At 43.2% G+C, this 17432-nt stretch overlaps 1 protein-coding gene across 3 annotated transcripts in view; it reads right to left on the bottom strand.

Moving 5' to 3' along the window:
• SLC12A4 (solute carrier family 12 member 4) overlaps positions 1-17432 on the bottom strand; it is a 215995-nt gene that overhangs the window by 100995 nt on the left and 97568 nt on the right. For all 3 annotated transcript variants that reach the window (XM_040328834.1, XM_040328835.1, XM_040328836.1), the window contains 2 exons: positions 10270-10434; positions 4860-4958 (listed from right to left, as the gene is read on the bottom strand). In XM_040328834.1, the coding sequence (XP_040184768.1) occupies positions 4860-4958; positions 10270-10434 (264 nt within the window). The remainder of the gene's footprint in view (positions 1-4859; positions 4959-10269; positions 10435-17432) is intronic.

The following is a 17432-nucleotide window of genomic DNA, read 5'->3' as shown; positions in this document are numbered from 1 at the left end:
TTGAATGTTTTGAAAATCACATCAGTAGCTTTTGCTTATGAGGACTCTTGGACTTTCTGTTAATCTCTGCTTTTTTTAAGTAGGGGTTTATTACTTAATTTTAGTTTGGCGCAGCTTTTTTGTTTTTTATGTTTATTGTGTACTTCGCACGTCAGCTGCTGCCTTAAGATCATTGTGTTGCAGCGCAGTTTTCTTGTTTTTTCTTAAACAAATAGCCGCGCCGTCGTCCCGGATCGCTCCCCGAGGGAACCCTACCGCCGCATTTAGCGACCCCCAACCCGCGAAAAGGCAAGGACGTACATGAACGCCCATTTGCCTGTACGTGCCATTCTGTGGACGTACATATACATGCGGCGGTCGGGAAGTGGTTAAAGAGGTGTACTCTTGTGTTTTTTTTTTTAAATAACAAACATATAATACTCACCTCCACTGCACTCCTCCTCACATCGGTAAACCTCCTGTGAGAAGTGCTCTCCCAGGGGTTTACCTTGCGGGCGCGCTCCAGATACCAGCATTTGCGTCCATAGACACAGAATGCCGGACTCAGCCCTGCCCCCCGGCGCCTGCGTCATTGGATTTGATTGACAGCAGCAGGAGCCAATGGCTGCGCTGCCATCAATCTATCCAATCAAGAGCCGAGAACCCTGGGCAGAGAGGTACAGCGCATCTCCGCCGGGGTCAGGTTGAGTAAAAACGGGGGAGCTAGGGGGCCTGTCAGTGTCAGAAGTTTTTTCACCTTAATGCATGAGATGCATTAAGGTGAAAAAACACAATGTTTACCACCCCTTTAACCCACTTGGGCATGAAGTTCTCCAGAGCTTCATAGGTTGCCACTGGAGTCCTCTTCCAGTCCTCTATGATGACATCACGGAACTGGTGGACGTTAGAGACCTTGCGCTCCTCCACCTTCCGTTTAAGGATGCCCCACAGATGCTCAATAGGGTTTAGATCTGCAGACATGCTTGGCCAGTCCATTACCTTTACCCTCAACTTCCTTAGCACAGCAGTGGTCATCTTGGAGATGTGTTTGGGAGCTATGTTGGAATACTGCCCTGCGGCCCAGTCTCCGAAGGTAGGAGAATAATGCTCTGCTTTATTATTTCACAGTACATGGTAGCATTCATGGTTCCCTCAATGAACTGTAGCTCCCCAGTGACGGCAGTACTCATGCAGCCCCAGGCCATGATACTCCCACCATCATGCTTGACTGTGGGCAAGACACACTTGTCTTTGTACTCCTCACCTGGTTGCTGCCACACACGCTTGACACCATCTGAACCAAATACGTTTATTTTGGTCTCATCAGACCACATGACATGGTTTCAGTAATCCATGCCCTTAGTCTGCTTGTCTTCAGCAAACTGTTGGCGGGCTTTCTTGTGCATCATCTTTAGAAGACGCTCCCTTCTGGGATGACAGCCATGCAGACCAATTTGATGCATCGTATGGTCTGAGCACTGACAGGCTGACCCCCCCCACCCCTTCAACCTCTGCAGCAATGCTGGCAGCACTCACATGTCTATTTCCCAAAGACAACCTCTGGATATGACGCTGAGCAAGTGCACTCATCTACTTTGGTCAACCGCTGTATGGTCTTGGCCACTGTGCTGCAGCTCAGATTCAGAGTCTTGGTAATCTTCTTATAGCACTGTCTTAAAGAGGTGTAAACTCGTGTTTTTTTTTTTTTAAATAACAAACATAGGCCATTTTATGTAGAGCAGTGGTCTCAAAGTACCGGCCCGCAGGCCATTTGCGGCCCGCGGACCAGTTATAAATGGCCCGCAGGCAGGGTGGAAGTGGGGGGAGCAAAGAGTAAAAAAAAAAAAAAAAAAAAAAATTTTTTTTTTGAGCTGGTGCTATCTGGTGGTGAGCCGCTGGTATTACAAGTTATTACCACCAGATGTGAGCTGGCGCCATCTGGTGGTGGCCGTTGGTATTACAAGTTAAGCATTACAAGTTAAACAGCAATTCTAATGTCATTTTACACTATTTTCACTGCCATCTTCTTCCCTCTATTTAGAACCCCCAAACATTATATATATTTTTTATCCTAACACCCCAGAGAATAAAATGGCGATCGTTGCAATACTTTCTGTTACGCCGTATTTGCGCAGCAGTCTTACAAGCGCACTTTTTTGGGAAAAAATTACACTTTTTTTAATTAAAAAATAAGACAACAGTAAAGTTATCCCCATTTTTTTTTTTAATATTATGAAAGATAATGTTACCCTGAGTAAATTCATACCCAACATGTCACGCTTCAAAATTGCGTCCGCTTGTGGAATGCCGACAAACTTTTTTACCCTTTAAAATCTTCATAGGTGACGTTTAAAAAAATCTACAGGTTGCATGTTTTAAGTTACAGAGGAGGTCTAGTGCTAGAATTATTGCTCTCGCTCTACCAATCGCAGCGATACCTCACATGTGTGGTTTGAACACTGTTTACATATGCGGGCGCTGCTCACGTATGTGTTCGCTTCTGCGCCCAAGCCCGTCGGGACGGGGTGCGTTTGCTGGCTCCTAGATTACAAGCAAATTTGTCAAACCCTGCCTTACACCAGTGCTGGTGGTAATAATGCGCTCGCTGACACCAGTGCTGGGGGTTAATAATGTGTTCACTGACACCAGTACGGTTGTTTTTGAAGTTTGAAAGTTTGCATGCGGCCCCCCATGGCATATGAAAACTTGTCTTGTGGCCCTCAGGTAATTTGAGTTTGAGACCCCTGATGTAGAGCAACAATTCATTTTTTAGATTCTCAGAGAGTTCTTTGCCACGAGGTGCCATGTTGAACTTCGAGTGACCAGTATGAGCGATACCACCAAATTTAACACACCGCCTCCCCATTTACACCTGAGACCTTGTAACACTAACAAATCACACGACACCAGAGAGGGAAGATGGCTAATTGGGCCCAGTTTGGACACAAAAGTATACTCACTTTGGTTTCCAGCGGTTTAGACATTAATGGCTGTGTGTTGAGTTATTTTGAGGGGACAGCAAATTTACACTGTTATACAAGCTGTACACTCACTACTTTACTTTGTAGCAAAGTGTCATTACTTCAGTGTTGTCACATGAAAAGATATAATAAAATATATACAAAAATGTGAGGGGTTTACTAACTTTTGTGAGATAGTGTATATACATAGTGTGTGTGTTGATGTATATAAATACCGTCAGGGCTTTTTTTCAGGGGGAACTTGGTGGAACTCAGTTCTACCACCTCTGGCTTAGACCCTTTGGGGCCTGCTCACCACAATCACTTGTAAACCCAGAAGTCTGGTTTCTGTGTTTACAAGTGACAGCTCTGCACTCTGTATGTAATGAAATCCTGGTATTTAATGCCCCTTTAAGACCCTCCTACTGTTATCTTGAAATTTGACTGAACACATCCACTATTTGATGTGATTTGAAGGGTGTGTGTGGGGGAGGGGTTTTGTGGGGCCGTGGTTAAGTTCCAGCACCTATTGTTTAAGAAAAAAAAGCCCTGAATACCGTATATACTCGAGTATAAGCCGAGTTTTTCAGCACATTTTTTTGTGCTGAAAATGCCCCCCTCGGCTTATACTCAAGTCACCTTTTTGCGCCTGATCAGACTTTGGGGACCCGGTACCGGCCGGCCGTAGGTCTTCTGGACTCCAAACTTGGCACACATGTAGCCCCACTCTTGTTCTACAAGTGTGAAAAGTTTGTTGTCTGGGGGACCTATGGCCAGGAAGCACCGATTTTTCAAACCGGGCACCCCTTCCATAGACTCCCATGTTAAACGTCAGACTAGTCATGGACACAGTGAGGCATGGGCACAGTGAGGCATGCACATGGACACCCTAGGCTTATACTCGAGTCAATATGTTTTCCCAGTTTTTTGTGGTAAAATTAGGTGCCTTATATTCGGGTCGGCTTATACTGAAGTATATACAGTATACCGTGGGAAAAATAATGATTTTATCCTCCTGCAGATTTTGTAGGTTTACAAAGAAATTAAGGGTCTATAATTTATCATAGGTGTATTTTAAATGTGACACACAGAATATTAACCAAAAATTCAGAAAATACAAATGTTATGAATTAAGTTGCAGTACAGTGACTAAAATAAGTACTTGATCCCAAATCAAAACATATTCGTACTTGGTGGGGAAACCCTTGTTGGGAAGCACAGAGGTAAGACGTTTCTTGTAGTTCGTGACCAGATGTGCAAAATCTGATGCAATTGCACAAAATAAAACAAAAAAACTGGCATCTGATTGGTTTCTATGCAGAGCTGCAACAGATTTCTATATTTTCAGACTATTTCTGCTTTAAAAATAGCTCCAACCCAGTACTGCCCTTTGACACACTTACCTGTCAAAATAAGCCAGTTAGCTGGTCCTGGCCTTTCTTCCAGGTTCCCTCTGTTCAGTTGCTTGAATAGCTGGGTCGCGATGACATTACTCCTGTGCATGTGCACACTGCCATTAATGAAAGCATGAGCAGCTCAGTGTATATTACAGCTGACAGGTAGGGAAAGGTTTATGACAGAAGAGATCATAGGGTCTCTTCTGTCATAAAAACCCATCAGCATTATTATTATTTTTTTATGGAATTTAATTAATCTTTACATGGGCACAATAAACTGGCATAGGAGCTTCAGAGAGCCTAGAGAACATAAATAAATTAACTCTGTCTGTTGGCTGCATATATTATAAATTATTCCAATGTACATGTTAGTATTCTTTTATAATCCAAAATAAATGTTCTTGTTTAGTTGTAATCATAAGATTATATATAAAACCGTATGTATTCAATTTAATACTCTAATATTTTTTACCCCACCGACATGACTACACACAACTGAGCCCCAGACAAATTGTGAGGATACAGACTATGGAAGTAGTGACAATGGCTAAAATGGTGCCAACAGGAATAGATTTTTGTGCATCTCTCAGGTCCCCAGATCGATTACTTCCTGCCATTATACCTGGAACAGACAAAGTATTTATGTCACACTCCGCGTTAAGCAATAAGATAATAAAATATTTTATTTTACACAAATGATTAATTTCGAAATCGGCTTAACAAGTACAAGCTTTATTGTTAATGCACATATTTTATCCATATATGGAGAAGTTGAAAATCCATGACACAGCCAAAAAGGAATTGCTTATCCATAGGGGACATCTAGGAGTGTAAAAAAAAAAATCAGTCCACACTTAAAGCGGTAGTTCACCCTCCTTCACAGCATTAGACCATTACTTTCGGCATCGTAGCGCGAGCTACGGTATGCCGGTCTTAAATTTTTAATCCCCGTACTCACTGTGCTATCGATGATTGAAGATTCTGACTCCCGTGGGGAATGGGCGTGCCTATGGAGAGGGAGGATGATTGACGGCCGGCTCTGGCACGTCACGCTCCCCGAAGACAGCCGGAGTAGGTCTCTTTTTTTAACAGGGTGAACCCCCGCTTTAAAGTGGTGAACTGTACATTTATCCTCAGCCCTGTCCAACTGGTAGCCTATGGGACATTCCTTTGTGGAACGCAAGGTTTTCTTATCCTATCTTATAAACAAATAGACTCTGGGCGAAAACATGGAGGCCTGTTCATTTTCCAGTGGATGCTGCAGCTTGGATCCGCTCTAGCACATCTGCACTACAGTTCTGCTTGCTGCAGGGTCCTGTACATCTCTACCAAAGAGTTAGTAGAGAAGTGAAGAGAAGAAGAACAAGAGAAGTGACTGCTATAAAATGGAGGAGCATAGAGCAACAAAAATAAAGAACCCAATTAATTTTCCCACACACAAACATGACATTAACCGCTTGCTGACCAAAAAATGCGGCGGCAGGTCGACTCGGCTGCGCGAGATCACGTAAAATTACGTCATCTCGCGAATCAGCCAATAGGGGCGTGCGCACCCTCTGCTCGCCCCCAGTCCCGACGAGTGTGCCCAGCGGGCGCGATCACCACCGGGCACCCGCGATCGCTCGTTACAGCCATAAGGTCGCAGTACCGATAAAAATCGCTGATCGCCGCCATTACTAGTAAAAAAAAAATATTAATAAAAATGCCATAAAACTATCCCCTATTTTGTAGACGCTATAACTTTTGCGCAAACCAATCAAACGCTTATTGCGATTTTTTTTTTACGAAAAATATATAGAAGAATACGTATCGGCCTAAACTGAGGAAAAAAAATGTTTTTTTTATATATTTTTGGGGATATTTATTACAGCAAAAAGTAAAAAATATTCATATTTTTTTTTTCAAAATTGTCACTCTATTTTTGTTTATAGCGCAAAAAATAAAAACCGCAGAGGTGATCAAATACCACCAAAAGAAAGCTCTATTTGTGGGAAAAAAAGGACACCAATTTTGTTTGGGAGCCACGTCGCACGACAGCACAATTGTCAGTTTAAGCGACGCAGTGCCGAATCGCAAAAAAGGGCCCGGTCATTGAGCAGCAATATGGTTCGGGGCTGAAGGGGTTAAATGAGGCAAAAAAGCCCTTTCCATATAAGAACATAGTGTCTCAAATGACACAAAACCTCTGTGGATTTCACCTAATTTTTAAAGCTGGGCTTAGAATTCCTGCATTTGAAACATTACAGTCAATACCTGGGGCAAGGGCTAAGATCTTTGGCAAATGTATTAACACCTTCCCGCCCAGCCTATAGCAAAATGGTAGCTGGGCGGTGGCTTTATCGTTCTAAATGGACACCATATGACGTCCTCTCAAAAAGCGTTGCTCATGGCGTGAGCCGTCACTGGCTGTGTCTACCTGACACAGACAATGACTGATCAGTGTAGCAGCTCACTGCCAGTACCAAATGACTGCTGTGACCAATCACAACAGGTCACAACAGTGGTAATTTGCTACCTTTCATGCCCTCCAGTGTGTACAATTGTGTTGCTAGCTGTAATTGGTCAATCACATGGTACACAGGGCCAATCACAGCCCATCTGTACCATGTGATTAGCTTGGACCAATTGCAGCTAATCTCAACAAAACAAATGAAATGAATCAGTTTCATTCAGTAAAATGTTTGCCTATAGCAATGTAAACCACCGTTCTAAACAATCAAGTGTTAAAAAAAATGTTTTTTCGAAAATTTAAATAAAATGTATCATTTTTTTTTCGTACCGTCACCAGTGTCCCTGATCAACGCCACACAAGTTATATCATGATGCTGTACTGCACTGGTGACAGTATGCAAAAAAAAAAAAAAATTGTGAACAGTTTTCCCCCAAAATTGTGACAAAAAAATAAAATTTCAAAAAACCCACCATGCCTCTTACCAAATACCTTGGACTGTATACTTTCCAAAAAGGGTCATTGGGGGATATTTGTACTGTCCTAACATTTTAGGGCCTTAAGAAATTATAGTTTCATCACACACAGAATAATGAAGACTGATTTAGGTTGTTTTTAACAAAGAAACGTGGCAGAATATATTTCAGCCTCAATTTATGAAGCTAGATTACTTATTTGCTAAATTTTATAACAAAGAAAAAACATATTTTTTTCCCAAAATGTTAGTTTTTTTTCACATTTATATAGCAATTATTTAAATACCACCAAAAGAAAGCTTGAGCCGTCTCAAAAAAAAATCATAAAAATGACATTTAAGTACAGTGTTACATAAATAAGTAATTGTCGTTCAAACCGTGACAGCACTGTAAGCTGAAAATTGGCTTGGGCAACAAGGGGGTTAAAGTCTCTGGTACAGAGGTGGTTAAATGCCCAATTAAAAAGTGTGATTATATGGATTTTCAAAGAGGATTATTTTTACATTTCAATGACCCCTTATCTGAGAAGAATGAGAATCAACAGTTGCAGAGGTACTTCAAATGACTGGAGTGAGGATGCCTCAACAACTGACACAGATTTTTATGTGAAACTCATCCAGGAATTTAAAAAACAAACGGCCCCTTTCACACTTGTGCGACTTGTCCTGCGACTTGGGACTGCAAAGACACATGACAAGTACCCCATGATTTCCAATGAGTACTATTCATATCTATGCGACTTCAAGTCGCACCGACTTCAAAGTAGTCCCTGCACTACTCTGGTCTGACTTTGATACAAAGTTGAGGTCCATAGACCTCAAGTTTACCCAGGCATTCCCTGAAAAGGCAGGAGAATAGTGTGACTTTCAAGTCGCGGCAGTGCAGGAAGCTAACCAACTAGAAGAGAAGGGGGAAAAGAAATGGGAAGAGCAAATAATAGCAAAGGCATGGACAATAGAGCAGAAAGCACAGAAAAAAGAGGAAGGTTTAACTGAATATCTGTTAGGGCAGTGGCTTGAAAAAGTATTTATACGACTTGAAATTTTCCACATTTTGTCATGTTACAACCAAAAAACGTAAATGTATTTTTTGGGGGATTTTATGTGATAGACCAACACAAAGTGGCACATAATTGTGAAGTGGAATAAAAATGATAAATGTTTTTCATTTTTTTTTTTACAAATAAATATCTGAAAAGGGTGGCGTGAATTTGTATTCAGCCCCCTTTACTCTGCAATCCCTAGCTAAAATCTAGTGGAGCCAACCACCTGTGTGTGACTTAATCTCAGAATACATACAGCTGTTGGAAGCCTTCATAGGTTTGTTAGAGGACCTTAGTGAACAAACAGCATCATGAAGGCTAAGGAACACACCAGACAGGTCAGGGATAAAGTCGTAGAGAGGTTTAAAGCAGGGTTGGGTTAGAAAAAAAATATTCCAATCTTTAACATCTCACAGAGCACTATTCAATTCATCGTTCGAAAAAGGAAAGAGTATGGCACAACTGCAAACCTACCAAGACATGGCTGTCCACCTAAACTGACAGGCCGGGCAAGGAAAGAATTGATCAGAAAAGCAGCCAAGAGGCCCATGATAACTCTAGAGGAGCTGCAGAGATCCACAGCACAGGTGGGAGAATATGTCCACAGGACAACTATTAAGCGCTGCGTAAACTGTTGGTGCAATATAAATCCTGTATAACAACAATAATTATTAGTCGTGCACTCCACAAATCTGGCCTTTATGGAAGAGTGGCAAGAAGAAAGCCATTGTTGAAAGATAGCCATAACCAGTCCCAATTTCAGTTTGCGCAAAGCCCTGTGGGGGACACAACAAACAACAAAATGTGGAAGAAGGTGCTCTGGTCAAATAAAACGCTATGTGTGGTGGAAAACTAACACTGCACATCACCCTGAACACACCATCCCCACTGTGAAACATGGTGGTAGCAGCATCATGTTGTAGGGATGCTTTTCTTCAGCAGGGACAGGGAAGCTGGTCAGAGTTGATGGAAAGATAAATGGAGCCAAATACAGGGCAATCTTAACCTGATAGAGTCTGCAAAAGACTTGAGATTGGGGCGGAGGTTCACCTTACAGCTGGACAATGACCCTAAACATACAGCCAGAGCTACAATGTAATGGTTTAGATCAAAGCCTATTCGTGTGTTAGAATGGCCCAGTCAAAGTCCAGACCTAAATCCAGTTGACAATCTGTGGCATGACTTGGAAATTGTTGTTCACAGATGCGCTACATCCAATTTGACAGAGCTTGAGCTATTTTACAAAGAAGAATGGGCATACATTTTACTCTCTAGATGTGTCAAGCTGGTAGAGACATACCCAAAAAGACTTGCATATGTAATTTCAGCCAAAGGTGGTTCTGCAAACTATTGACTCGGGGGAGGGGGGGGGTGAACACAAATGTACGCCACACTTTTCAGACATTTGTAAACAATTTTGAAAACAATTTATCATTTTGCCTTTACTTCACAATTATGTGCCACTTTGTGTTGGTCTGTCAAATACAATTCCAATAAAATGCATTTACGTTTTTGGTTGACATGACAAAAAGTGAAACATTTCAAGGGGTGTGAATACTTTTTCAAGGCACTGTAATCCATTAAATACCTGATTTATAGCAATTTTCATATATAGTTGTGCAGCAGATTATGACATCTGGAGAGCTGTTTAAGGAAACGGATTAGGTCCTGGCAAGACATTTACAGCTCTTCTGATATTCATGTCACTGTGTATGAGGTATGCAGACCGCTGATGTCAATCTCTTGGAAAAATTATTACAATTGCCTATATGTATGTAATGGGGAGGAAATATAATTATTTTTAACTAGGACATTTAATAATAAGCTGTATTAGATCATTTAGTATTCTCATCAGTCCCCTTTATTCCACTTTGTGGAACGCACCACATCATGGTGGCAATTTTGAGGAATTGGCAAATGTAGTTTTTGTTTTAGATTTTTTTGCTTCTGATCTCAAAATGCTTACCTGTCACAGATGGAAAAAAGATACCAACAAGTACAGTAAAGGTGGTTGTGATGTCAGCCAAGACGTACAGATGAAGGTTACTTTTTGATCCCAGAACATCTATGGAATGCTGGTTGGATTTCTCAAGAATAGCACCTTTATCCAAGTAATTGCTCCACAGGTTGTCTATCAAAAAAAAAATGATAATTATTGATAGGGAAAAGAAAGGGGGCCATATGTGAAAGTAGTAAATGGTAAAACAATGGCACATCTGTGTAGAAAACCTAACAAACTTCACATATTGAGTAATTCCAGGTAACATAAATTAACATAAAACATGAAATGAAGGTGAAACTATTTATAAAAAAAAAAGGTTTTACACTTTAGGAAATATAATAATAGGGACCCAACAGGAATAAAGTTTATTTAAGATTTATCATGGGAAAAAGGGGTCTCCAGAGAACCTTATTTCCACAAGGACCCAAAAGGTTCCACATACAATTGTCATAGGGACAGAAAGTGAGGTGAAATCTTCTGAACAGGGGAACAGACAGCAAAACAAATGTTACAGGGGTGTTAACCCTTCCCTAGGGCACCTTAGCTTTTATCTTTCTAATCTGTTCTAATTTGTTGTTGTTTCTGCTGTTATTATTAAACTACAGTAAAATTGTTACCTATTTTGACGTCTAGTAGTTAGACTGCCTTTATGGTAATTTTCTATTCCTATTAGACACAGTTTGGTCTTTAAAAAAAATTGCGGCCGTGACTACAACGAAATGTTACTTCACTGTACAGGCAAACCAGTGGGAACATATAAGATAATCTAACACCTCACCTGCTTAACGCAGCAAAAGCACTTATTCCCCGTTACTGGAAACAAACGACCATACCTACGCTGCGCCAATGGATAATGGAAGCTGACCATATATACTATATGGAAGGCCTCACTCATTCCCTTAGAAACAAAACTGCGCTAGCAAAGAAAATATGGTCCTGCTGGTTTGCCTTCAAATATAAATCCGCTTACACGGACATTATGTCTTGACCCAAGTGATGTGTTATTTGTTGACTATGTTGTACAGGAGGGATTGGACCGAGGCAGACACCCTCGACCCTCCCCACCCACCCTGTCCCCCCTCTCCTCTTCTTCTCTTTTTCTTTTCTTCTTTCCCTTTTTTGTATGTTTTGTGAACACCTATTACAGAGAGAATGCTGGCGCCCCCGCACTGTGATACTTTATAGGTTCACAATTTTGTTAATTGTTGGTAAGTTTGAGTGACCTTGGACCTCAATTCATGTCCCAGATGGAGTTAAGTCTTTGCACAGGATTGTATACTCTTGACACGACTGCCTGTTATGTTAGTACAAGGTCCAATCATTGGTTTTGCCCACACCTCTGTTTTATGTATTTTGTATATCCTGTTTTTCTTTTCAATAAACACCAAAAAAAAAAAAAACTGTAGCTACAATATACCTAAAGAGGAGCTCCAGACTTTCCCCCAAAAACTTTTAATATTAGGGTACTTACCTTTCCAGGCATCCAGCAGTGTCCCTACCCGAGCCGATTCTTCAATCGGTTGCTGGCGCCAGCATCTTGACTAAGGGAAAGGGCAGCAAAGCCTTGCGGCTTCACAGACCGTTTCCGACTGCACTGCTCTTTGTGAATGGGCCACAGACTTCTGGGACCTGTGAAGCTGGTGCTTATTTGCCTTAAAGCATTCTATGCATTATTCCATTATTCAATAATTACATTATTCCACTACTATCTTGGTGTGAAAAGCGCTCAGGTGCAAAAGCATCTGTCTGTCCCTGCATGTGCTTCCATTCATACATACCTTGTCCTTCCTTCCGGGTCAACAAGCTGGAATGTTTTGATTGGCTGATCAGCAAACAACTCTCAGAGTCCCTCTGTTATGTTATGTTTATGTACACAACGTATCATGTTTCTATATACTTAGAATCTTTGTTGTAGGAGCTGCGGTGGCTCAACGCGATTGGCACTGCGCTGACAAGCCATTCACCTCTGCAGCTAGGGGTTCGGATCCCGGTCTCAGCTACATGTGAATTGAGTTTGGTGGTCTCAGCCCGGCTCCCGGTGGGTGTGCTATGCGAGGTAAGCCTGCGCTTAGTACGCCCACCCCCCTCCCACAAAAACCACCACACTTACACGCACTCGAAATTGGGTTAACATCACGCACTTTGACCACGCGGTCTCTAAAAAGAGAGGCGAAGGACTAACGGGGCTGGTTGAGCGGGCAAATCCTCTCACTCCCTTATAGGGAGTCCCTCTGCCCCGTTGGGCTTCAAAGCGGAGCAGGTAGGGCGGGCTGTGTGGAAGGACCCCCTCACACACCTGCCATTGCCACCCGGGGCATGGAGAAAGGTGGCAGAATGCCTCTGGGGGAGGCCTGCCTACTCCCAACTCCCGCAGTCCGGCTCCTCTCTCGAGTACACGCACAAAATACACTAAAAAAAAAAAAAAAAAAAAAAAAAAAAATCTTTGTTGTATAGGTTAAATTGATTTAACTGTCCTTTTTTGCCCATGGCAAATTCTACGCAAAATTTATTGGATGGAATGGGAATCTTCTTGTATACAATTGCATTAATATCGTTACATACAGGGAGTGCAGAATTATTAGGCAAATTAGTATTTTGACCACATCATCCTCTTTATGCATATTGTCTTACTCCAAGCTGTATAGGCTCGAAAGCCTACTACCAATTAAGCATATTGGGTGATGTGCATCTCTGTAATGAGAAGGTGTGTGTGGTCTAATGACATCAACACCCTATATCAGGTGTGCATAATTATTAGTCAACTTCCTTTCCTTTGGCAAAATGGGTCAAAAGAAGGACTTGACAGGCTCAGAAAAGTCATAAATAGTGAGATATCTTGCAGAGGGATGCAGCACTCTTAAAATTGCAAAGCTTCTGAAGCGTGATCATCGAACAATCAAGTGTTTCATTCAAAATAGTCAACAGGGTCGCAAGAAGCGTGTGGAAAAACCAAGGCGCAAAATAACTGCCCATGAACTGAGAAAAGTCAAGCGTGCAGCTGCCAAGATGCCACTTGCCACCAGTGTGGCCATATTTCAGAGCTGCAACATCACTGGAGTGCCCAAAAGCACAAGGTGTGCAATACTCAGAGACATGGCCAAGGTAAGAAAGGCTGAAAGACGACCACCACTGAACAAGACACACAAGCTGAAACGTCAAGACTGGGCCAAGAAATATCTCAAGACTGATTTTTCTAAGGTTTTATGGACTGATGAAATGAGAGTGAGTCTTGATGGGCCAGATGGATGGGCCCGTGGCTGGATTGGTAAAGGGCAGAGAGCTCCAGTCCGACTCAGACACCAGCAAGGTGGAGGTGGAATACTGGTTTGGGCTGGTATCATCAAAGATGAGCTTGTGGGGCCTTTTCGGGTTGAGGATGGAGTCAAGCTCAACTCCCAGTCCTACTGCCAGTTTCTGGAAGACACCTTCTTCAAGCAGTGGTACAGGAAGAAGTCTGCATCCTTCAAGAAAAACATGATTTTCATGCAGGACAATGCTCCATCACACGCGTCCAAGTACTCCACAGCGTGGCTGGCAAGAAAGGGTATAAAAGAAGAAAAACTAATGACATGGCCTCCTTGTTCACCTGATCTGAACCCCATTGAGAACCTGTGGTCCATCATCAAATGTGAGATTTACAAGGAGGGAAAACAGTACACCTCTCTGAACAGTGTCTGGGAGGCTGTGGTTGCTGCTGCACGCAATGTTGATGGTGAACAGATCAAAACACTGACAGAATCCATGGATGGCAGGCTTTTGAGTGTCCTTGCAAAGAAAGGTGGCTATATTGGTCACTGATTTGTTTTTGTTTTGTTTTTGAATGTCAGAAATTTATATTTGTGAATGTTGAGATGTTATATTGGTTTCACTGGTAAAAATAAATAATTGAAATGGGTATATATATTTTTTTTGTTAAGTTGCCTAATAATTATGCACAGTAATAGTCACCTGCACACACAGATATCCCCCTAAAATAGCTAAAACTAAAAACAAACTAAAAACTACTTCCAAAAATATTCAGCTTTGATATTAATGAGTTTTTTGGGTTCATTGAGAACATGGTTGTTGTTCAATAATAAAATTAATCCTCAAAAATACAACTTGCCTAATAATTCTGCACTCCCTGTACAGTAAGAACCTTGTAAATTATATGGTGGACATGTCATTAAATATGAGCTTTATCATGCAATATTTTTTCCTATGCAACAAAAAAAATGTAAATATTTTTGTTATATATTTTTGATGATTTTGGCACCTAAAAAGTCCCATAAACCCAGTAGCTATTCTGTGTACAGTATATTGTATGACTAGGGTTTTCCGCACCTTCCCAGGGTTAAGTCACATCTCGTTCTCTAAATATCTACTAGCCAAATGTAAGAAAACTGCTGCAACTGTAGGCAAATCGGAGAGAGACACTGAGCCTAGGTTCACACTACTGCGAATTCAAAATCGCGGTAAAATGCGCGATTTTACCGCGATTTCGCGGCCGCGACTTTGCCGCGATTTCGGCCGCAATTTAATGTAAATCGCGGCCCGAAATCGTAAAAAGTAGTACAGGAACTACTTTTTGAAATCGCAGATGCGGCGTCGCACTGATTAGGACAGTGCCATTGTCGACAATTGCCGGCAAATGCCGCCGATTTGAGATGCGATTTGACATGTCAAATCGCATCTCAAATCGTTCGAAATCGTACCCAGTGTGAACCTGGGCTGAAGCAATGTATGCTTGCTTCATGTGTTCCAAGTCACCTATCATGGCAGTGATTTTAGCCATAAAACCCGACATTGCAGAACACTCCTCCCTAGATAAACTAGAGAGAGAGACATTTGGGGTAGTTAAAGACTCCAAAGAGCACGAGAACTCTAGCAGGGGATAATTATGCTGGCTGTCAGTGTAAAGCCCTGTACAAACTGGCAGACATTCCTGCTGAACCAGCCAGTTTTCAGTATGTGTGTGTACAGCTGTCTGTTCAACAGAAGCCAGTTTAACAGCCTTGCTGAAAAAAAAAAAACAAAAAAAACGCATTCAGCTTATTGTGATACTAAGACACAGTGGGAGAGATCCCTGCATAAAACATGTTTTTTCTTTTTTTTTTCATTCATTTATCCTGGACAGAGCTCTGAGCATTACCTCTTGCAGGGGCACAGCTGGAGACAGTAGAAAAACACATTACACACACTAGGCTCCAAAAGAGCAAGGCCCTCAAATGCAGTCAAGCTGGAGAGTGTCAGAACAGGACCCAAAGAACAGTCTTTAACCACTCTTGTGGTATACTCACTAAGGAGTCTTCAGATTAGAGGGTTACCGTTGCCCAGAACTCGTAAAGCATTCTGTAACTGGCTCAGAGAGTTTGCTTGGAGACTGGAGAGCGACCCAAGCAGAGTAGGGTTACCACCTTTTCATCAAGCCAAACTCGAACACTTTCACGGCGCACAGAATTTTTTTTGTAGTACACGCTATAGGATTGTAAAATACCTGGGACACCTTTTGGGTTACCCAAAGAGGGTAGTAATGAGGTGTGCTACGGTGAACAGTGGCTGTGGCCAAATTGCATTAACAGTGGGGGGACTTAAAGGGGCTTGGTTAAATAAAACTAAAGAATTTGTGTACCCATAAAATATGATTTAATTAATAAAAGAAATGTCAGTTAAAATACCTTAAAAGTGGACAATGTCAGTAGGGCAGTGGACAAGGTCAGTAGAGCAGAGGGCAGTGTCAGTAGGGCACCCAACCCCAGACAAACTGTTCACAAAGTGGCACTGTACATTCTACAACCCTACATTCTACAAAAAAATCAAAAGCAATCCACAGGCACCCCACAAATAAAGAAAATAACGAATTAAATATCAGCGAGACAAAACTTGTTAGGGGGGCAGAGTCCGTAATATCATGCTTTCTCTTGCAAAAGCATCCCTGGTTGCTAGGACACCAGTCCAGTGGCCCTCCATTCACTGTCTCTGGTGGCATCGGTGCCAGCGGCTGGATGGGGGAGAGAGATCGCTCAGACAGACAGTGCAACCCAGCTGCAGGACATTAGAAGAATGGGGGGTTTGCATGCTGTTTGGGAGTAGCTGACAGAGGGGGGGTAGTTGACAGAGGAGGGGGTGGCTTACAGAGAGGGGGGATGCTGACAGAGAGAGAGGGGCTGACAGAGGAGGGGGTTGCTGACAGAGAGAGGGGCTGACAGAGGGGTTGCCGACAGAGAGGGGGGTTGACAGGGGGGTTGCCGACAGAGGGGGGGGGGGCTGACAGAGAGGGGGGGCTGACAGGGGTGGTTTCTGACAGAGAGGGGAGCTGACAGTGGAGGGGGTTGCTGACAGAGAGGGGGGCTGCTGACAGAGGAGTGGGCTGACAAAGGGGGGCTGACAGAGCAGGGAGTTGCTGACAGGGTAGTGGTCTGACAGGGGGGTTGCTGACAGAGAGGGGGGCTGATAGAGGGGGCGTTGCTGACAGAGTGAGGGGCTAACGGGGGGGGGGTTGCTGACAGAGAGGGGGGCTGACAGAGTGGGGATGACAGGGGGGTTGCTGACAGAGAGAGGGGCTGACGGGGGGATTGCTGACAGAGAGGGGGGGGCTGACAGGGGGGGATTGCTGACAGAGAGGGGGGCTGATGGAGAAGTTGCTGACAGAGAGGGGGGCTGACAGGGGGGGTTGCAGATAGAGGGGGGTGGCTTATAGAGAGGGGCGAGCTGACAATCGGGTGGGTGGAAGAGCGGATAGCAGAGAGACCTCACCTCAGTCAGGAGTAACACAGCATGCCAGGCGGGGAGGCGGGACTCCGGGCGGCCGCGATCACTCACAGTCCAGCCCTGCCTCCACATCTGACCATTTACCAGCTCCACCAGGCCAATCACAGACCCGAGTGCCGGACGCACATGACTCAATCAGCCAGTCACAGGGTGCCCGCTGCCCACTACCCAGCTCTCGCACAGGCAGTGTATGTGACAGTGTACATTGATGACAGCGGGCTGTGGAAATTATGTGCCACTCTAGATGTTGCGGCCGGGGGCCACGGGACATTTGAATTGTTGCTATATGTGTCCGGGTTTCAGGCGGGTTGAAACCCGGGCACATGTGTCAAAACCCGGACTGTCCGGGTCAAAACTGGACAGGTGGCAACTCTAAA

This window comes from Rana temporaria, chromosome 11 (genome assembly GCF_905171775.1).
Source record: "Rana temporaria chromosome 11, aRanTem1.1, whole genome shotgun sequence".
NCBI lineage: Eukaryota > Metazoa > Chordata > Amphibia > Anura > Ranidae > Rana > Rana temporaria.
The sequence above is the reverse complement of the archived record's forward strand: the minus strand, read 5'-3'. Positions and strand labels throughout refer to the sequence as shown.